Source organism: Hermetia illucens, chromosome 3, assembly GCF_905115235.1.
Source record: "Hermetia illucens chromosome 3, iHerIll2.2.curated.20191125, whole genome shotgun sequence".
Taxonomy (NCBI): Eukaryota; Metazoa; Arthropoda; class Insecta; order Diptera; family Stratiomyidae; genus Hermetia; species Hermetia illucens.
This window is the reverse complement of record NC_051851.1, coordinates 70,667,887-70,691,367: the sequence shown is the minus strand read 5'-3', so window position 1 is coordinate 70,691,367 and position 23,481 is coordinate 70,667,887. Positions and strand designations below refer to the sequence as shown.

Below are 23,481 nucleotides of genomic sequence, written 5' to 3'. Positions count from 1 at the left end.
TTTGCCGACTTTCTAATCAATAAGCTTCTGTGCTGCGATTCAGATGAAGGAACGAAATTACATCAAACGACATGGTAGTGTGGCCTCCATTGGCTTCGTGGACAGCGGGAGTCGTTGCACGCCTCCTGGAAGAAGTCGAGCTTTATGCATGAATGAAGCAGTCTATGATAGTAAGTCCTGGTTAGAGAATGCTGGTCTACTCTTCACAGGACGGAAGTAGTACTTATTACCAAGTAGAGAAAGTGCACGTCTTTGAAGATTAAAGTTGGCACAGAATCAATTTATTCCAAGCCTGCACGTAACGGTTGACCTGAGGCTAAAGTTGAAATCACATGAATGTGCAGCAACCCAAGCATATAATATCGGAGCACTGATTGCAAAAATGCTATCGTATATAGGCGGCCCAACCCGAGCCGTCAACTCCTTATTTCGAGGGTGGTCAGTTTGATACCGCTGTATGCAGCCCCAGTATGGACGGAAGTGCGCGTAAGTGCGCTCCGAACGTTCTGTGCTTACTGAACGCGCGTTAGCAGTTAGCAGGAATGATTCCGATTGAGATTCTGGCAAGAAAAGAGCAACGGCTTTACGATCGAGCGTATCTCACCGGAGAATCTCCAGCTCGCCAGCAACAGTTCAAGGTGAAGTGAAACTATCCAGAAATGGCAGGAAAGGTGGGACAAGCACTGGGCATATTGAGCATACCTTTATTGATTTGGGCATGTTGATTCGCCATATTGTCGAATGTATCCAAATATTGCAGAGCACGCAGAATACGTTTTATTTCATTGCCCGAGATTCGCAGCTAAGAGGGCTGTATTACAAGCTACAACCGGGAAGCACGGAGAGCACTTTACACCCGAAAATATAATGTGGCATATGCTGAAATCAAACGGGATATGGACCGAATTCGACAAGGTGATCGCAGCCATCGACAACAAGCTTAGGCAGAAAGAAGTCAGCGAGAAACTCGAATGTTAACACGAGTGTAGGATAAATTCAAATTCCAGCACACTTTCAGTCGGATGAGCTTTTATGAATTCTCTGTGTATTTCAGCTTCTCAAACTTCACATCTTTTTGCGAAACTATTTTCAAGGTTTTGTGTGCAATAAAACCTTATTAAAATCTGTCTATCTGTCTGCCTGTCTATGACACGTATATTTCTCAGAAACAGTTATACCGATTGGCATCAAATTTGGTGGGAAGGTGTGTACTGTGAACGCTCATGCATGCATCGTTCTACGTGAAATTTAAGGTGGGTCTCCATACATTTTTTTTTTCACCGAGTATAGTCATGTGTGGTATCAAATGAAAATTGATCTCAGTACTGACATTTAATGCACGAGCCGGGACGGCCCCAGTCTAGAAAGTCGACACGAACGTTTGGTGGTGCTACAGCAACTTCCGTGTTCCGTACATCTAGTTCCCATAGATTCACAAGTTGGACGGGAAGGTAAAGTTTTCGGTTGGGATATCTGCTACTAAAATCTGATTGATTTCAGCAATAAAATCTGCGAATCACGCAAATAGATTCCATCTACAGATATGACGTACGAGCATTCTATTAGTTACATAAGTTAAGTGTAGGCTACCTGACACTGATTGCAGTCATGCTGTTACAAGCACTACTACACTATGTCCATGATGCTAGACTTAATCGTCAGATGGCATATTTCCTACTCAAGTATGACAGATGGTCAAAGATGAACTTACTCCACTCGACACCGCTGGTTGCAGGTTTACAATTCCAGGCCATTTCCAAAACCTTCACAAATCCTTTCGAATGTGTTGATATGAAGCACTTTATAGTTGTTTTGAAATAGGATGTTAACTGACACAACTGAATTATTCATTCAAAGCCAAACAAACAAATCTCAACGCTTCGCGCAATTCTTTAGACAGCAACTGAGTTCCGAATCGACTCACTTGTGTAGTACATGAACGAAAATTGCGTGTGGTGGGTTAACTCTCTTTAGACTCTTTTAGTTTTTGTTTATTTTTTGCCAAAAAACTAACAATTAATTTACTCAGCAAATTGCCTTTTTAAATCGTGGCAAAAATAAGGTTGTATCCACAATGCAGGAGCTCTTGGATTTCAACGAACTTCTATAATGCATGAGCATTAGGCGGCGGTCTGAATCCATCTAAAGCAGAGCAAGCAGCTAAAACAGAGGGAATTATCAAGTATTGGTTAATTGTATGTAACATACATCACGACTTCATTTAATATCCACCGAGGCTTTAAGTCCTGTACTTAGGAGTACAAAAGCCTGCAAACAAGAGCTTAGAAATGCAATATATCTAAGATAAGCTACCTAAGCATGATTGGCTTAAAGTTGAACAATACAAGGTAATATGCAATTCTTGATAAAAATTAAAAATTCAGAAAATGCTTATTTATCTTCTAACGACGTATAATTAATCTGAAATACTTATTCGGAAATTATCAGACATTTACAAGTTTCCTTCAGTAAAATGTAGTCATTAGAAGTTTTTGTATGCATATATAAGGCACACTAATACCCACGTTTACGCATATTAAAGTGTCGAATAATTAACAATGAATCTCATTAAAAGATTTCTAAAGATAATATGAATAAATTAATGATGCTACTATTACTACATGGCAAACATTGATCACTTGTTATTAGTAAGCAATGGTGGAGAATATATTACTCTAATTCTAGCGTCAATGACGTCGTTGTCCTTTATGCCTTTCATACATGAACCTATTTATAACATATTGTAGAATGTTGGAAATCAGTTGTTTTTTGTTTTTCATCAAATCTGTTGCCGCAATTTCGCAAAAATTTTTGAAATTTGCAAGTCATCGGTACAAAGGACATTCTAAAGTCAGAAAGCCTTAACTTCAGGTGTACGAGTATTCGGGGAAAATTGGTTTGAAAGCTCTAATTAAAAAAAAACAGGCTTTCTTCTAAAAAATATTAAACATAGAAAGGAATGCCTATCGTTACGGCATCAAAGTAGTCCCACTTTAAGGCAATATAACTTTTTAAGGAGAGATAATTCCCATAATTTTTCAACGGGGCTGGAGAAGATGGGTCTTTTTACCTCGTCTTACATCCCTTTCCCCTCCGTGTATAGGGTAGAAAATCTAAAATTGATCATAATATTATGAAAGCAAATAAACCAAGATCTAGTATATAAATATGCGACACCACCAAAGGACATTAATAAGTTGTAGGATCGCGTACAGGATGCTTGACAATCAATATCACCAGAATATGTTGCTAAACTCTATGATTCTATACCAAACAGGATGAAACAATTGAAAAAAGTCAAGTGGTGTTGGATTAAATACTGAATTTCCTAATCAACAAATCTCAAAGTCTTAAAATTGTTTGTTTGAGTTTAGTTTTCTCAAATTATTGGATCACTTTTGCATTGTATACAACTAAGTGGGGCTGCATTGAGGTGCTGGTGAGTCCGGATGGTAAGATATTCAGTACTTTTTCGGTTTTGTTTGATAGCTCTTCTCTTTCAACAATTGGATATTATGGACAAAATAAAGCTTTTTCTGTCAGTTTACCAGTGCCTGATCTTCATTTGTCTCTTCACAAGCATTTCTCGTAACCACAGCTGCCCTGTTGGGCCTACCTCTGTCAAGTGCTGCGAAGAATTTCCATTACATTGTCCACATTCTATCACTTCCCGCAAGCGATTGTCCAAAATCAACTTTGATTTGAAAAATTCGAGCAAATTTGAAAGAAGTGCACTGTGCCGTACCGCGAAGATAATTTCAGAAGAAAAGGATTGTTAATTTTTCGAAGGTGGGAAGGATTGTTTCAATACTGGAAAGAGAAAGAGTAGTCTTCCAGGATCTTTCTTTTGGAGAGAAGCAAATAGGATTCAAAGTTGCCACCCTAAGAAAGTAAATTAAGGACATCGCGATACAAACCGTTTTATTGCATTCAGCAAAAGCCGTTGACAAAAGTGATACGTGGGATTTTTAGTTTGGCAACTACTATTTCACATCCTGGAATTGAGTTACCCAGGCAGTATGCAAGGGGATAGTAATACCACTTCCTGACCGAATTTAATCGCAGAGCAAGAAGGTAAACTATGTCGTGGTCGCACTGAGCTAAGACGCACATCCGATTCTAATTCCTTGAAAAGCTCTGGACAGTATTCTGGAATACAACTTCTGCTTATGGGTATGTCCAGCAGGTGCTAAGCCATTAGTCAATAAATTATTAAAAATTATATAGAACATCGAGTTCGTTTTACGAAATAGTGTACCTCTGTGGTACAAATTACGGAAAAGTGTTTTTTTTTTCGGCCGAATTCCTAGGAGGCAGCCATCTATTAGCAAGTTAAATCGTATACTCTGCTTGGAATTTGCAAAAGGATATGTGCAAAAGCCATAATCGTTCTGGGAATCTGCTATTTTCTCAGATGAAAGCCGGTTTACCCTATTTGGATCAGATAGTTGACAAAAAGTATGGCGAAAAAAAAGAAGGAATGAAATCAAGAAACTTGAGGCACACGTTCATACATAGAGGAGGTGGTATTATGGTCCGGGGCGGTATAATGGAAAGGGAGTTGGTGCCTTGCATGTTATAAATGTAATTGACATTGATATTCTCAAAAATAATTTGCAACAAAGTGCCAATGGATTGGGTTTTGGTAGTTCTTTCGTCTTCCAGAAGGATAACGACCCGAACCATACTGCTACTAAAGAGCGGCTCTTGTAAAATGTATCCCGGCAGCTGAAATAGCATAGAAAAGCATTTATAGTTTGAAATTAACCAACGAGCAATAGGAGTAACAAATAAAGATGGACTGAAAACAGCCTTACTGGAAGAATAGGAGAGGATTCCAACAGAAGTTACAGAGGTGATTAGGAATAAAGGAGCTCCCACAAGCTGCTAACAGCTGTATTTAATTTATATAACTTTACGTATGTACACAAGTTACAACCGTTTCCAGTCTTTTTTGTATAAGCTTTCGCTTCTTACGTTTGTTATCGATTATTGTTGCCATTCTTCATTGTTGGATTTTGTTTAAACAAAAGTTTACTGTTTCTTGAGTAAAATAAGATAATTTCCATAATGGGAAATATCCTATTTCAGTTAGGCTGAGCATTAAGTGTAAAAATAGCAGTTCATCTGCAACAATTCTGAAAATTGGCTTAGTTTTGGCAGTTTGCAAATATCTTCCCCCTTAGTAATGCTCTAAATTGAAATAAATTGAATATCTGTTCGAGTAAAGTTAATACTGCATATAAGATTACTCTACATTGGAAATCAACCAGGCTTTCTTTTAGTAACGGGCAATTGCAGAAAAGTTTACAATATAATAAATATATTGCCACGAAAGTAGAAATGTCAACATTATCTAGATAGTGCCATCATTAGGAAGCTTTATGAACATTCTGTTTGAAAATAACCTCCAGGAAATCGTGTGTTAAATCTTACGTTGTCGAGTGCCCTTGCCATTTACATTAACAAGACTATATTATAACGAAAGAACGAGAAAATATTAACATCATTATATATGTATGGTATTTCTAGTCGCGATCTCACTCATAAACTATACGTACCCAGTTTTAGGTGACAATGACTCAATTTATGGTTTTCGAATTATTTTCAAATAGGTTTGGAATATTGGTATATTCATCCACATTACTCACCTTTCTATTTCACTTCTATCATAGTCGTTATGTTATCATATTTGTTTCTATACAAATAAAAAACCTAGAAAAGTAGAAAGAACGGAAACACGCATGACTAAAGGCCAAGACGACGGCATCTAAGCGCATCAAAAGGTCTACTTCCTGCCCACACGGCACCTTACCATTGTCATTAATTAGAACCACTTCTTCTCGAACTCTTCTACATATTCAAAGGCATTTCAGAGAAAGCAAGAAATAAGTTTGCAGAAGTTTGCGAATGACCAGAATAATTACTGCCTCATTCCGCTAATTACAGCTTCTTCGACAATCCCAAGAATGACAAAATAGCACTTAATACACATAATCACTCTTTCACCTCTACTTGGGTCCAGGTGCCAATTAAAAAGCAGACGGTCATGAAAATGATATTTTAATTCAAAGAAAACAGTATGGGCATTCGCGTGTAAGGAAGGCCTGTCAAGTTCGCAATTGTAATAACTACAGTCAATATTTCAGGAATAATTAGTTTCCGTGCAGACTGCGAAATATTTCCCATTTGAGGTTTGAATGAAAGTGAAAACCATAAATGATCATTTGAAAACAAAGAGCAATAAAAGTGTATTGATTCGCTAAGTGTGTTTCATCAACTTCTTATGTTCGGCAATTAGCAAGCCCGCGGTGTTTGGAATTATAATTAGGCAAGCATCGAAATCTTAATATGTGCTAATACAATAGCTCCAGGCTGGCTGGCTGCAGAGATTTGTACGCATATATGTACTTCAATTAATTACCATGATTTAAGATTATGGTCAACGGCGCTAACATGTAATGCAATGCAAATACTCACCGGCTGTAGAACAATACTGGATCCATGCTTCCCCTCGCTTGGACTTAAGCCATCTATAGCATCCACCAAACTCGGGTCCGCGTTAAAGAAATGTGGAAAAGATGTTGCAGCTGGAATATCTGATGGAGAACAATTTAAAAGTAGTTAGTAAACGAAATATTTATTTGCTTCGATTCCCTGTAAACGAATAAATATAATGCCAATATTTGCAAAATTAAACTAACGAAAATGTTGCATATGATGCCTTAATTTGGAGTAGATTTCCATGAAATAAAGAGCTTAGTAACTTCCCTTGATTTAAGTGTCCTCATTTTACCCCTCCCCCTTTCCGTCTATTTTATAAATCATGCCAAAACAAAATCTTGTTCATTTTTTGTTGCTTTTGTTTTTGTTGTAAGGGCAGACATTCCGGTTATACGGTCCACCAATTTGACATCTCTAAAAGCTGTCTGACGTCCTGACCTACGTCGTCGCTTCATGTGAGGCAGGGTCTGCCAAGTCTTCTTTTTCTACAATAGATATTTCCCTTACAGACTATCCGAGCTGGATCATCCTCATCCATACGGATTAATGGAGCCGCCCAGCCCAACCTATTGGCCCGGATTTTATTCACAACCAGATGGTCCTGGTATCGCTAATAAATTTCATCGTTATATAAGCTACGGAATTGTGCCAAAAACTTTTCGGAGGATTTTTCTCTCCAACTTGGCTAAGGGTTCGCAATTTTTCTTGCTAAAAATGGACGTCCCCGAGGACTATAGGAGGGCAGGTAAAACTATGGGCTTCTGTAGTAAGACCATTGATCCTATGGTGGGACGTTTCGGGTAGAACAGTTTTTGTAAGCTCTTTTGGCTGCCAGCAACTGTACGTGGATTTCATCTTCGTCGATGTTTTCGATTGTTATTTCTAACCCTAGATAAAAGAAATTATCAACGGTCTCGAAGTCGTAGTCTCCTATCTTCATTTTTCACATTTAACCAGTGCGATTTAAAGTTGTTAGTCATTTTCTTTCTGGTGCTGTAGTTGCTACCATATTTTTCGCCTTGCCTTCATAAATGTGCAGCCCCAGATTTCGCACCGCCTGCTCCATGTGGATGAAGGTAGATTGTATATCACGGGTTGTTCTGCCCATAATGTCAGTATAGTCAGCGTTGGCAGTAGTTAGGTGGACTAGTAGACAAAGGTGCCTATCGCGTTTACATCAGCATCACGGATCACTTTTTCCAGGGCCAGTTTAAAAAGGATGCATGATAGGTCATCCACTTATCTTAGACCGTTGGTGATAACGAATGGTCTCAAAAGTGACCTAGTTACTCTTATCAATTTCGTCTGGTTACCAAATTCTCTCATGGTCGTGTACAGTTTTACCCTGAATATGATATCATAGATGGCCTTGAAGGCGATGAAAAGATGGTGCAACTGACAGTCATATTTCAACAGCTTCTCTATCACTTGCGACAGAGGGAAAATTTGATCTGTTGCCGATTTGCCAGGAGTGAAGCCTCTATGGTATGGACCAATGATGTACTGAACCTGTGGGTCTATCCGGCCTAGTGCGATAACAAAGATTAATTATCTTATAGATGGTACTCAGCAAGGTGACACCTCTATAATTGCTGCTTTGCATGATATCCCCCTTTTTATGTATGAAACAAATGATGCATTGGGTCGCTGTTCCACACGTTGAGCGTCAGTTGGTGACCTGTTTGGTTTAGTTGGTCGCCTCCAGATTTAGCCAGTTCGAATGTAAATTCATTGGCTCCAGGCTTCTTATAATTCTTAAACCGATGAGTTTCACGGACCGTTTCTTCCGTTTTTGATGTTGCCAGCATCTCCCTGTCGTCTTCAACGGCGGCACTTCCAACTCGCCGATATTTTAGTTGTTGAGCAGTTTATCCAAATACGTAACCCATCGGTCGGAAATCAGATCTCCACCTTTGTCTCGGCGGAATAAGTATTGAGGTGCATAACGCTTCATCCTGCTGACTTGTTTGTTGTGCGGTGGCTCCATGTACTTTTTTTTTATTCAGAGACTTCACAGGCTCCTTTATTCTCTCTGTGAAATCGATTCCGCGCGTACCCACGTTCTTTGAGATCACAGCATTACCCGGTATGACAATTTAAATTCATCATCGGAGCCAAGTATATTTGTGGCCGTACTATAGTTCACGTGGATGTGAATATCATTGGTTGATTCTTCATGCCGAGGACGTCTGTTAGCTGCGGTATCCATCTCCTCTTATAGATATTCGAGTCGGAAGGCTTTAGTGTTTACTCTAACCTGATTGTCACAGGGGATTCGAGGTGGTATTGTTATTCGAGCCAAGAGTCACCTTAGTTTTTGCTTATTCGCCAATTAGTGGACTTATTTGTCAGCCCTTTTGTTGGAGTATTATACTAGGGCTTATTGCGTTTCATAGTTTGCCTGTGCCACAGAACATCGACATGGTATTCTTCTTAAAACTCCACAGTCGATTGTAGATATCCGTCAACCAGAAAATAGGCTATGCTGCAAATATTTTATCAAATTTAAATTTCTTCACTTTTGAGAAGGAGAAGAATCTATCCCTTCAGGTTTTAAAAAAAATGCGCGAACTGGCAATAGTAAGTTTACCTGAGCAAGTATGCAACCGTAACGAGGTACCTTGAATGAAGTCCATACTGGTCACATCTAATCGACAGTGTCTGAATTTACCTTAAATCAAAATTACTGAGCCGAATCTGGGTTCCTCTCCAGATAGTTAAAATGTAGCCAGGAACACTGAACTTACTATTTTTCCCAGAAGGGAATCTTGGATTTTAGAAATAGATCAATGTTCAATGATTCTCAAGAAGAGTAGCTTTGTGTTTGCTTAGGTCAAATGCATCCCCTGGGTAATTTTGAATGTATGGGAAATTATGTATGTATTTTATGAAAGAGTTTGCATCATCATACTTTTTACAGATATTTCTAGATCACGGTGCTAATGTATTCATGAACTGGTTCATATTATTCGCAAAGATCGAAAATAGTTTTTGCTTCTGGCGGATTTGTTTAGACATATCTACTATATCTGCGAATCGTATCCCATGAATAGATCATGGTAGATGGTAAGTTAATCATTTGTTACCAGCGACAACGAAGAAGCCCTTCATTTCGACTCAAAAAGTTGTCCATGCCTCGAAAGCCAAATCGAAGAAAATTCCAGGTCAGTGTTGCCTTTTCGGTACCAAAGGCAACAAATCTAGTAAATTTTGGAGTTCACTTCATTTACTATCTCAATACCTTTATTCATTTTCAGTTTTTTTCATTAAATATGTATTTTTCAACAAAAATCGAAACGAAGTTGATATTTGACGAAAAAAACGTTCTGCCATCAGATACGGAGTTAAAACTTCGGAACGTATATATATACATGCAACCTTCAGGCACTAACTTATGGCCTCAAAGCAACCAAAGTAAAAAATAATTAATTGTTGCTTACAGCGTAAAAAGAAAATTATACTTTAATGCGTTGTACCTTAATTTGCAACGAAACGCCACCTTGAGCATCCGACAACCTTATTTTCCGGCACACAAAAGCTCCAAATACTCTCTCCTCTCTGCACGAGAATTGGTTGTGATATTTCATGATATACTTGGGTATGACATGAAATTTAACAACGCAGAGGTGAAAATCTTTTCTTTTTGCTTGAACAAAAGTACGCTGATATAAAACTACCATTTACTAACTTCTTATCACATTTTTCGATCTCACATTTTTTTGCTTTTTGATAACACTGCTTCACGGCCTCATCTCAAAAAAATGTTGTAGGAACTTCCAAGTATCACAATCACATTTTTAACATAATTCCATATCTCGGCAATAACCCCAAGAATTTGAAGATTTCAGATATTACAACGATTCCCAAATGCAGGGAGGACCAGAACCAAGTATCATCCCAGGGTTCCATGAGTCCTAGTTGCAATCATACCTAAGTGATAAGTTGGGTACAGTCTCTTTCAATGGAATTTTTTTCTTTTCTTTCTCCAGGGTCACGCAAGACTCCATTCTTGACCCATTCCTATTTGAGTTCTTCATAAATGATTTCCCTTGCTTATTTACTTGTCCCGGGATTCTCTATATAGTAGAACTGAACTACTAAACAAGTTGACTTCAATCAAAACACGACAGCCTACCTCTGTTCTGCCCTCTGAATGTAAGCAAATGTACGTTATGTTATTCATTAAAAATTTCCCCTCCGATACCCAGCCTTCAAATTAATTGAGTCTCACAAGAATTCCGATAACATGCTACATTTTAACTTTTATTATAGCGACATTCTGTGCCGACTTTCGAGAACATCTGGTTTGGTCCTTCATTCTTCAAACCAGTTGATGGAAACCTAGATATCTGGAGTTCATTACTAAGACAGGCCTAAACCAGATACTAGTTGTTGCGCCGTTAAAGATTATGATACTTCCCTCTTGTCTCCCTATCACAATCATGACAGCCATATAAGAGTCTCGTTCTAAGAGAGTTTACTCGTTCTGCTTTATTCAAAAAACCTTCCTTACTCATATTATACAAATCGCCTAGTTTTCTTTCATATGGCTTGAATTCAATTCAAGCTTTGAAATAAGTTAATGGACCGTTTGATAGCCTCCACTTCGGAGACGGGGCCGTGTATCATGTTTCAATATCCACACCCGTAGTGTTTGCGAAGCGCCTTTTGCGGAATTCTGTTATTTTTATTCTCCTGCGCCTTGAATGCTTCGCGATTATAATCACTTGCACCGGAGTCATACCATGGCTTCACCAAAACCATCAATCTAGACGCGACCGCTTTTAATACTGCCGAAAGTATCTGTATGCAAGAATATCTCATAATACTTCTTCATTATTACTGCAACAGAATCCAAGGCTCAACCCATCTACCTATCAATATATAGATTTTTCAAGTCAAATTTTTCAGATAAGAGTAAGTTTAATTTGTTTAGGTTGGATCTGCGGCCCTATGACTTCTTCAGCCCCATCGAGAATTCCAAATCGACTTGACATGAACCTCGATATTCAAAGCGTCTAAAATGACAGACGTCGGCAAAAACGGAAGCTTGGTAAATGCTTGATAAATACGGTGCTCAATGTGTTAATTGATATCAAAAGAAGATTTCAGAGAGTTCAATTTAAATTTACAGCACGATGAATGGCGAGTTATGGGTCACCCACCAGCAAATTTTACGAGATTATAATCTCTTGCAACTGGATCAAAGGATTGTCCTTTGCCGTATTTAAAAATAAGGTTATAGATGCATTTTAAATTTCAGTTGTATTTATGTTAAGAATATGTCATTGGAGTTCCACCCATTTATTATATCATTTATCTAAAATGAATAAAATAAATAAGGAAGTCTATTCCCTATTGCTTCAAAATCAATAGTTTTGAAAGTGACACCATATTTAGAAACAGAAAAGTAAAATAATTCTTCAGTAAAACTTGCGGTTTCGGCCAGGGCTTAGGCTCATCAGTGCAATCAGCGCAATCGGAATTATTATTAGATCTAATTTGTCCTTTTATATACAATTCATAACACGAGGTGGGCATGAATTATGTTCACGACAAAACCTGGACTGGATTGTAGCCCGGAATAGAAGGGTCCGTGGAACAGAAACAGCAGATATGGATTAGGGACTTAGGATTAACTCACATCGTTAAACAAAAACCTTACTCTTCAGCTCCGGTTTTAGTTTCGAGAGTAACACAATACCATGGAGCAAATACGCAGAACTGTAATACTCAGCGTTGTTCTTGGATGTGGCACAATCTTTCGGCAAAGGGTAGCACGAAGGTCGATTTTTCAAAATAAAAAAATTGCTTCCAGTACAGTCACTGAAAATTTTAGCGTAAGTTGCTCTCCATTTCGTCCGGTCCAACATCAAGTGGTTGTGGACTTCGTATCCCTCATTATCCCAAACAATCTTCGATAATGGTATTACAACCCATTACAAATTAAAATAAGGTAACTCGGCATGCATCTCGACGTGCGGCCCACGTAGAGGAAACATATCAAGACAAAAGCGCTTCAAAGGAAGCTAAAAATAAAAAGCGTGCAAGTCTCCAAATGAAGACCATTGTGCTAAAACTCGAGAGCAAACGTCTACTTTACAAAGCTGTCATAATGTCAACCTGAATCTATAGAGTTCAGCACGCACAGTGGCTGTATGAAACCCTCTCCAGGATGATTGGTGTACCTTGATACATAAAAATCGTAAATATCCCTGAAAATTGGAGTAATAGCAGAGAGCCCATTCCAAGTATAAAGAATGATTAACATTCCACTCTTATCTCTTAGTCAGAAGCAAGCATAATGTAAGTTGGTTGGAAAAAGTTTTGGAAAAGTAAGTGAGAAATTAAAAAAAATCATGTAGGCACCCTATCATTTTATTTTCCAAACCATGTATTCTGTAATATTGATGATGAATACACATTGTTAAATTAAACTACTCATTGTGAGTTTTCTCCACAGAAAGATACAATCAAAGAAATATATTATTAAAAGGAAAGAAGTTAATTGGTTAGGAAGATTTTGAAGTTTTGGTCTTATTTTGAACCATTACTGCCATACTTTGGAAACAATGACCTGCTTCAGAAAGTACCAATAGCGACCTTTCAGTTGATACCCCACATGACTATAGTTCATAAAAATAAATCTCATGCCTAATCTTGTATGGAGCGACCCTTAAACTCAACGTAAAATAATGTCACCCGTTGCATGCGTGACGGTTCATAGTTCCAATTTCCTCATCAAGTTTAATGTGAAGCGCGTGTGACAGACAAAATACATCACAAGACATAAGTGGAATATTTCAACCACGTTAGGCACCTGCTTACGATGTGGAGCCAACAGAGGCTTTCTTCGATACACATGGTGCTCCTTTGTTAATGAAAAATCCATGACCTTCAAGCAGTCTAAACCGCGTCCATTAGATTTCTTCCGCGCACTGTCATTTTTGCTTAAAATTAATTAAAAATAGTAATGTTTTGTGTTTTTTAAAATAATGGCATCTTCACATGTGCAAATGACGTACGCATGAGGCAGGTACGCAAATGCTTTCCACTCGTGCGATGTGTAAGTTTTTCAAAGAAAAGGTAATAACATTTCGAAGGCAAGTTCTACATCCATTTGCAAAAAAAAACATTACGTTATACATATATATGTGTTTCAGTTTACTAGTAAGCGGCAAAAAATATAAAACTAACAACTCCGGACCCAGGAAAAACATTTAAGAATTTCCCAATTGTTTGTCGGTAGTCATTTGTCTTTGTCCACTGCTACCCATCTCCTAGATATGAATTCAGCAATTTCTTTACTGAACCTAGGATTACTTTGGGCCATTCGTTCCTTAATACTATTTCCAACTAATTTTTGCTGCTTGTCCATCCTTTTTCCTGGTGTTTCTTTATGTAAATTAGCGCAGAATTAACAAGTACAAATGGACATTGTGAATTTCATACTTCGGTTCATTTGTCCAGTAGTTATGCAGCCACTTCTTATATCCTATTAGCCGGCGGTGTTAAATATTTCACGTGGCCGTTGATTCCCACACCATTACTAGCCATCCACCTTTTGAACAATAAGTTATAAATTAAACTCTCTGAAATCTTCTTTTGATATCAGTTAACACTTTGAGTGTCGTATTTATGAAACATGTAGCGTCCATTTTTGCCGACCTTAGTCATTATAGCTGTTTTGAATATTCATATTAACAGCTTCATCCATAATGAAAAAAAAGTAATATTAGAGAAAGATGGAGTCAGAGAACAAAATCTTGATCGGACTGAAGAAGCCATAGAGTTGCAAATCCAACCTAAACAAATTGAAGTTACTCTCATCTGAAAACTACAACTTGAAAAATCTTTCCTTTTATAGGTACGTGGATTGGAGCCTCGTGATTTTGTTGCATTAATAATAAACAAATTTAATAGGATATTCTTCCATATAGATCATTTCGGCAGAATCGCATCTAGATTAATGGTCGAAAGTACTGGTTTTGAAGCTTTGCTTTTGCTACTTGGCCAGATTATGGACTCACAATCTCATTCTACTTGCCCTAAAAGGGGATTGACAATGATAGAAATAGGGGCTAGCTACTCGCATGTAACTAAAGAAACATTATCGCTCCTCGGTTGAGGATGGATCTCTTGGCAACAACCATTTGCTCTCATTTGAAGACGGCGATCAATCTCGGAATTGAGGGCGCTTTCCCCGATAAGGATGTCAATGTGTCCTCAGAATGAGACACTTTATATTTTTGCATTGTAGAATGCAATTTAAACAATGAATTTTATTTTAGTACTTCATAGAACATCCTTTCTTTTTAATAATCTCTCTCCTTGTCAAACTTTGATGCAATTTTGTAACATATTTTCCGTGAATTTGGTTCAGTGCAGAGTTATTAGTTGTTTCTAATTCAATTCACCACCTTCAACGGCGCAGCAACTGGTATCCAGTCTAGACCTGCCTAAGTAAGGAACTGCAGACATCCCGATTTTCCGCCGATGTTCACGAATTTAAAATCCCTGAAAGCTGTATGGCGTCCTGGCCTAACCCATCGCTCCATCTGAGGCAGGGTCTGCCTCGTCTTCTTTTTGTACCATAGATATTGCCCTTATGGCCTCTTCGAGGTGGACCATCCTCATCATTGAGTTATATGGGCTACGGAATCGTCCATTCTCTTATGAAGGCCTTCTTTTGAAAATTTATTACGGTATGTAACCCCTACTATTAACATAGTATGCTGATCGCAAGCCCAAGCAAAGGAGGAGAGTTTGAAGCAACATACTCTGTACTATCCTCAGTAAAAGCAAAAATAAAATGCTGAGATCAGGGAAAGAAATAAATGAGTATAGTTGGAGTCATTCCACTATGCTTAATCCTACCTGATCTCTTCTGGTGATAGGTCCTGTCGCGTGACCGACTACACGAAATGCATACAATGTCGTTGCAAACAAGATGATCGAATTGAGTCACAAGCCTCGGAGAAATGCTAGAGATTCCACCCCAGCCGATGCGGCAGCACGGGCCCCGATCCTGTCGAGAAACAGGGCAAGGGTTCTTGGCGCATGGACGGCGTCAGGACATAAGCAAGTTAGTCCGAACAAAACAAATACGTGTCTGCACACTCAATGCTGGTACCCTAACTAGAAAGGCCGAGGAACTCGCAAGAGTCCTTCGGAACAAGCACACCATCTCCGATGGTTTCCGTGATGCCATTAAAGAAGTCGAACGATTTACTGTTCGATTGACAAAATACACCATTATATCTGCTGATCGCACTATTCACTTCTTCACCGCATACGCACCACAGACAGGTCGACCTGATGCCGAGAAAGATGCCTTCTGGCAACTTCTCGATGAAAAGACTTGTCAAGTGCCTGCTGACGACTATATTATTATTGCTGGCGACCTTAATGGTCATGTGGGTGAAAAGGCCGACGGTAAAAGGTGCCATGGGGGAAAGGGGTTCGGAGCGCGCACTGAGGGTGGCAAGCTTATAATCGATTTTGCGGACACCCATGACCTTGTAATTATGAATAATAAAACGCAAATCGACTATATTCTCATCGTCACTGATTGCGAAGCCGTTCCCTATCAGACCATTGCACCTCACCACTGGCCATTGATTGCCGTTCTTTGAATTAAGCCACCGATAAAACAGGGTCAGGAACGCACTGGCTCACGGCGCATTAAATGGCGGCGGTTTGGTGTGACGAAAGAAGAAGAAATTATCTCAATTACGCGATTACCGACCATTACGAATATGGAAGAATCATAGAACCAAATGAAAGACATGATCCACAAAGCGGCCTCTGCAACCCTCGGGGTCACCAAGCCGAGTAAGCGGTACATCAATCGAGATACTTGGCTTTGGAATGATGATGTTGAAATAAAGGTCCCTGAAATGAAAAGCCTCTACCACAAGTTTCCCGACGATAAAACGCTGGCTAATTGGCAAATTTATAAGAATGCCAACCGGGAAGAAAGCAATCACTGTCACCCAAACGGACCATTACACAAATTTTTACGATAAACTGGACACTCGGGATGGCGAGAGAGATCTGTATTGTCTTGCTAAAAGCCGAAACGAACGTACACAGGATATCGAACACTTCTGTTGCCTTAATGACAAGAGTGGTACTTTGCTTACCATCCGTCGAGCCGCAACGTATAGATGGCGAGAATACTTTGAGCAGATTTCAGTTTGAAAAATTTGCCCATCCTTCACTTTCACAATCATTGCCGACATTTGAACCAGTTCCACCTGTCAGCGCACCTGAATTCGAGGAGGCAATAAAACGAATGAAATCGGGGAAAGCCACAGGACCTGACGATATGCATCTGAGCTCTGGAAAGCGAAGAGTTGAGACCCAACACTGTGGCTCAGTGAATTCTTTAATCGAGTTATTCAGGAAGGAAGAACACCATCTGATTGGCAAGAAAGTACCACTGTTCGATATGGAAAAAGAAAGGTAGTCCAGCATAATGTTCAAATTATCGTCCCATCCGGTTACTTTCCCCCACCATGAAGATTTTTTAACGCATTCTTGACAACCATATTCGCGAAATCGTTGAAATAACCGTGAATAGTACCAGCAGAACTCGTGCGCTGGGTCCAATTGCTCTACTATCGGAAAAGTAAAGTTCGAAGTATGGCGGGTGTATCAAAACATTGTGTCTCTGTTGGTATTCATCAAGAAAGTGCTCTCGCACCACTCCTCTTTGTTTTTGTTATGGACATCGTCACACAGGGCATCCAACGTCCAGCGCCCTACACACTGCTTTATGCAGACGATGTTTTCGTAGCATCTAATAGCAAAAATGATCTCGAGCAATTTGTCCAAAAATGGAATGAACGCCTCATGCAACACGGTCTCAGATTGAATCTAAACAAAATTGAATTTTTAGCGACCGATCCCCTTGAAACAGGCACAGACACTGTCAGCGGCAGTGATCTGCCCAGAAAACTGAAATTCTCATTTAGGAACGTGCGTTCAATCCGTTATTTTCTTAATTCTCTAATCTAAACCTCGCATGCGTTTTTAAAACCCACAATATAGCTCCATTCAATATTTCATATTAAATGGTTCAAAAGCTCGAGATTAATGAACACTCTGTTTAATTTTGAAAATTACGTGAGGGACTGAAGGGTTCCGTAATCTGCCTCAGACGTGCAAGCACACGGCAACGCGACACATAAGCAAATCTGCATTAAGGTACTGCCGGACTAGCACAGTGAATTTCGCTACTTTTTATTAGGTTTTTATGGTAGCTCCCTTGTCCTAGTTAGACGTAGCCAATCCGAGTGGCCATTCTGACCATCGTTTTCTTTAATGTACATTGAAGACATTACTTTTAACAGAATACCTTAAATCAAACCCAAATTGAAAATTATGATTAGAACCTTTAGACTGTGAGGTGTCTTCGCTTTAACTCCAAGTAAAGGGGGTTAGATGTAAGATGGATGGTGGATAGAAAAGTATTAAAGTATTAACACTGCCAGAGGCGGTATCAAGTCGGTTTAGATCTTTAGAGCCAGCCCGTTAACAAAGGAAACCAACTCCTCCACTCTGCACTCAGAGAGCCCTTTGAAGTCCCATATGAATTTCTACCAATAATAGTATCGGCAGCCTAGCTCCAGCTAGAGTTGGGAAATCACGAAAGAAGTACCTGAGCATTTGTCTCTCCACTTCGCAATTTCGACATTTCAAAATGTAGAGTATAGTGAACCTGATGCCATGTCCCCTATAGGCCAGTACCTGTACAAACCGGCGTAATCCTGTACGTATTTAGGCGCGTTTCGCTTAAAAGTTGTAATGATATTGTCTTGTTATATAGGAGGGCCAAATTTTCTCCGTGTAGGCATAGATGGTGCAAATGAATTCCAAGCATCACAGTCACTAGCAGAATGCTGACTACGCCAACCTACGCATCCTTGCAGTAGCACACAATCCTGGAAAATGTGGGCATAAAACCTTAACGCCCGTTTGACTGTCGGCCAAAATGGCAAGCGCTATGGTATAATGCCTGTAGTATAGCGACCGCTTAACCACAGTATTTACTGAGCGATTTCTATGTATTTGAATTGGAAGTAAACGTGCTGACATTTTAAAAAGGGCAACCCCTCCATAATCGTCATTAAGTAGATGTCCAGGGCCTGCTGTAGGACCTTCAACACGAAAGAGGTAGGATTGATTGAATGAACGCTTTTCCCACAGTCACTTTCGGTATGAAAACTAGACGGTATATATTCGAGCCAAATACAGTTCCGATAAATCTGAATAAGCCACTGCATAACGCTTTCTTGTTGCTTCTGTAGTATAGCTGGTATTGTGGCATCTGCGTTCAAATGCCAATGTATTTTCTAGGTAGCTAACGATCCGATAATCTCGCACGACTTGAGTTGCATACCCTCTAAACCGGGTTGTGACCCACGGTAGTCCCTGCTGGCAGGGAATTGCATATGGACGACCAGCTCCAGGGACTCACCAGGCGGTTCGAATTCCGACTTTTTATGAAAGTTTGGGTTTCCCTATTGCTTGGCCACAATCTTACTGAATGCCTCAGATTCAAACTATCATTGCGATTTCCCGATTTTTTCTAGTTTTTATTGCAAAAAGGACAGAAAGTAAAAAAAAAGCAATGAGTAAAAGTAATTACGTATATACATATCTTTTGGGAAAAGGCCAACTCCCTCACAGAGTACACTTTCTGCTTTTCGCATACTGCCCTGGGGCGGGGAAACATTTAAATTGGACTTCACCTAATAGTGCAGGACACGATGGAGTCCTGGAAGATTCAAAACACATATTCTTGCACTGCCTGAAATTTGCGGAGGAAAAGGAGATCCTAGAATAACTGCAAATGAATAAAAAGCTGTTGAAACAAGACAGACCGAAAAACAACAACAAGCGTTATTGTTGAATTAACTGAACCATCGAAGATTACTTTTCATGAAGATGAATTATTGTTTTTAACAATCTAATAACGATATTGTCATAAAAACGTTTGATTTTAAAAATCCCTATCTAAATCAATAGTTGCAACACACAACAATATCTTCATGTTTGTTCTCTGTTGCAAATACATTTCAAGAGAAATGTTTAAATGTCAACAAACAAAATTCAACTTTCATTGAACACATTTAATCTCAGCAAACTTACACTTAATGTAACTCCGAAACATATTCCATTAATTTTCAAAATTAGACTCCATCCATAAGATTGAATTTATGATAAACAAAACCGTATCCTGTGTACAGAAGATAATCAGCTATTACCCCGAAGGTGCACTCCAAACGAATACCCAGACTATTGGATTTACAAGCTGGATTATACGTAGATTATTTGCCCTTCTATTGGAACGTGAATCTATTTATTCTAGGGGTAGCAGGGATTCTGTGGTTTATTGAAGTTCCAATTGAAATTAATCAGTTGATAAAAATTGGACTTGTCGAAGTATACAAAAACTTTGAATGGGATATTATCAACTTAATCGATTAAATTATGAGTGCAGTGTTAAATGTGCACATCAAAGCGATAATATTGGTACCAATCAAATGCAATTTAAGTGGCCAGGGGTGATAATTTGTGTAAATAGAATGTCAACCATGGAAAAATAGATGAAAGGCAATAAACAGGTAATATGTGCAGAGGGTTGACACTAATATTGCGTTTAACCCAAATGAATTAAATTTTAGGAAATATTTGTTTATTTCCTGCCATTGGATATCACGAGCTTTGAACTTGTCAATTTTGAGGACATCAAAAGGCTAATTTTTGTTTTGAAAGTCGCCACGAAGCCTCCGGCATTTGCAACTACATTTTGTTCTGCAGCTGCATCGATTCAATCTAATATTTAATCAAAATCAAAATTCAAAAGTATTTAATACACCATCATCATCAAATGAGGTCCAATATTATACCTATACATATTATTAAAGAGAGCTAAAGTGATATTTTTAGCTTTAAGTGCATTAGCTATTAGGCTTATGCAACAATTTAAAAGGTCTGATATCGTTGAAAATCTAGTTTGAGTGCAATTTGATCTATGAGTGAAATTCTGCCGGAATTTAAAAGATCGAAAAATGATATTGTGGAAAATATGCTCCATTTAAAATTACTCACATAAATGAGACGTAACGACTTGAAAATATACGAGATGGTCAAAATGGCCGGGTTGGCTATATCAACCACCAGGGCAGAACTATTTCAAAACCTAAAAGTGGCGAAATTGACCGCGAAGACCGAGGTGTAGCTCTGTTGAAGTGTTACGTGGGGGGTTCTTGTCCACAAGAAGTTTGTCTCAGGTTATTTACAAAATATTACATGTTCTTCGCCGGAGCATTGCAACTACCCCTGAACTCTGGGTACCTGGTCACTGTGGCGTAGAGGGAAATTAAATCTCGGATGCTTTAGCGAAAGATGCCGGGACCGGAACCAGCAATTGGAGTATCAGTAGCCTTGGCTAAGTGTGTTTTCAAAAATTGGGAACAAGCTTCCTACAATGACAAGTGGCAGAGCCTAAATGCCACACATTTCCTATGTGAATGCCTCACCTATGGACGCATCAGGCATCAGATCTTTGATGCCGATGTTCTCCAATTGCGATGGGTAGCATCACATCCACTAATCCTACGATATGTTAACGAATCCGGAATATTCCGTTAGACGGAGGAGGCGAGTATAATGGGCCAATACAGCCTGAGTGCTCAGAAACTGTAGCTTCCCCCCCCCCACACACACACACACCCCAGAACATAATACATTTAGGGGGGAAACCACATTAGGAGGTTTCAAAAATCGACTTTTTTTATTGCTAAGATCGTTAGCCTAGCTATCTCACAATACGTTGCAGATACTTAGAAAATAAGTTAGTGATCTAAAATTAAAAGTTTTTTAGTTTCAGATAAAAAATTGGAGTCACCACTCCTTCCTCAGTTGGAATCTTATCTTATAACTCTTTTATTTTTAGATAAAAAAAAATATCAAAAAGGACGTAGAAAAAGGTCTTCTAATGTCCAAACTTGATTGAATTCCGAATAATTCTTACCACTTAAAAAAATCTCAAAAAATTCCGTAAAAAAAGGACTTCTAATGTGGTTTCCCCCCTTAAAAAAATCTAGAGAAGAGAAAATTACAATAATAAAAGAATAAGAATAAAAGTACCAGTTTGACTACGAGCATTGAGCCAGAAATGGGATGACTCGAATGCCATGATCAAAGGGAACCGATGTCTCGCAGATTGTGTATTATTGAATTAGCAGTGCAGCACGAAATGATTGTTGGAAGTACCTGGTTTGCGGAAAACGGTCCACACGGGGCCACTTTCAATCAAATTGACTACGTGCTAATTTAACGCCGCCAACTATCAGTCTTGATGAAAGTCAAAACATATAAGAGGACCAATATATATTCCGATTACTATTTCGCTACCATGACCAATACACAAGGCCAGATAAAGGCAGCAGGATCAGTCTTGAGACCATTCAACATCAACAAAGGTCTAAAATAAGGATATGCCTTATCATGCATTCGTTTTAACCTGACATACGTACGTAATGCTGGGGTAGATGCGAGAGGCACCATCCTTTTCAAATCTACCCAACTACTGGCCTACGCTGACGATATTGACATTATGGAAATAACAATCCGAGATTTACAATCTACCTTTGTAAGGTTAGGTTCGAAAATCACAACCGATAACAATCAAATTTGCGCACGGTTGTTGGCAGAAAATAGAACCTATTTCAGTTTATAAAAACTGTTCCGCTCAGAACGTCTCAGCATAAGGTTAAAGCTTTTACTATACAAGACAATGAGATAGGAAGAAAAATCCTGTTTGATGTCCTACGCGAGAATCGACGATTCCGTAGCCTAATACGTATGGGTGAAGATAATCCGGTGCGGAAAGTCTATAAGGGTAACACCTACGATAGAAAAAGAAGCTGTGCAATACCCTTGCTCAGATAGAGCGATGGCATAGACGAGGACGATAGATGGCTTTTAGGGATATCGAGTCGATGGACCTCCACGCAAAATGCCTGGGTCCCTTATTAAGACAGACCTTGGCCAGATACGGATTATTGTGCAGTTGGCGATGACGATGTATACGTTATTTTCCAAAGATTTGCAAAGGGAGTCCAAATGAGGCAGTTGTAAGCACGATACCGGAGTTCACGTGCGTTACTGGCAACTGTAATTTATTTGCTACTTTACATCCAAAAAAAAATCAACTCAGTAAAAATCGAATTTAAAAATCTTCTACTTGTAACTTTTATTCGTGTTAACAAAAGAGTCGAGGAATCAGCAAGAGTTATTAATGCATGGATCTATATAAATCCATGCCTGCGCACTAAATAAAGGTCTCCTCTTTGAAAAGAGATGCATCGACACCTACGTCCTGCACGAAACTCAATATGACTCCTCTATTTTGGTAGTCCACACACTTAATAATGTATCGCTATTGCGATCTCTGAGAATTTTTGGGATGACATTCAAGAAGTCGAATGATCTGATGACCAGTTGGTACAGTTTACCACCATTCCTTCTGATCGCACCTTCCACGACACCGCATCCTGACACAGAAGGGACAACCAAACAAATGAAACCAGAAAAACACCACATCGCAAATAAACTCTGCAAAGCGCAGAGTTGGAATACTATACTATACTGCAGCGAGTTCTTCACTTGAGTTATTGAGGAGGGTAAGATACAAACTGATTGACAAGAAAGCACGTCCGTTTCCATAGAGAAAAAGAAACTTACTCCAGCGCAACGTTCGATTTTCCATCCGGTTCGGGTATTGTATAAGGCAAAACCATTGTGATTTTTTAGCACAGTTTTGTGAGTTCATGAAAGAAGCGCTCCTCTCCCTTCCTTTTCGTTCTAGTCATGGACACTACCATACGAGATATCCAACGTCCAGTGCCCTACACATTGTGTTATGCAGATGATTTGAACGATGATTTCCTTGAGCCCCAA

General features: G+C 39.0%; 1 protein-coding gene across 1 annotated transcript in view; it reads right to left on the bottom strand.

Annotated features, from left to right (window-relative positions):
- The window catches only part of LOC119652371 (lysosome membrane protein 2), an 81,254-nt gene that overhangs the window by 15,108 nt on the left and 42,665 nt on the right, over positions 1–23,481 (bottom strand). The window contains exon 9 of the mRNA XM_038056468.1: positions 6,481–6,599. Coding sequence (XP_037912396.1) covers positions 6,481–6,599 — 119 coding nt within the window. The remainder of the gene's footprint in view (positions 1–6,480; positions 6,600–23,481) is intronic.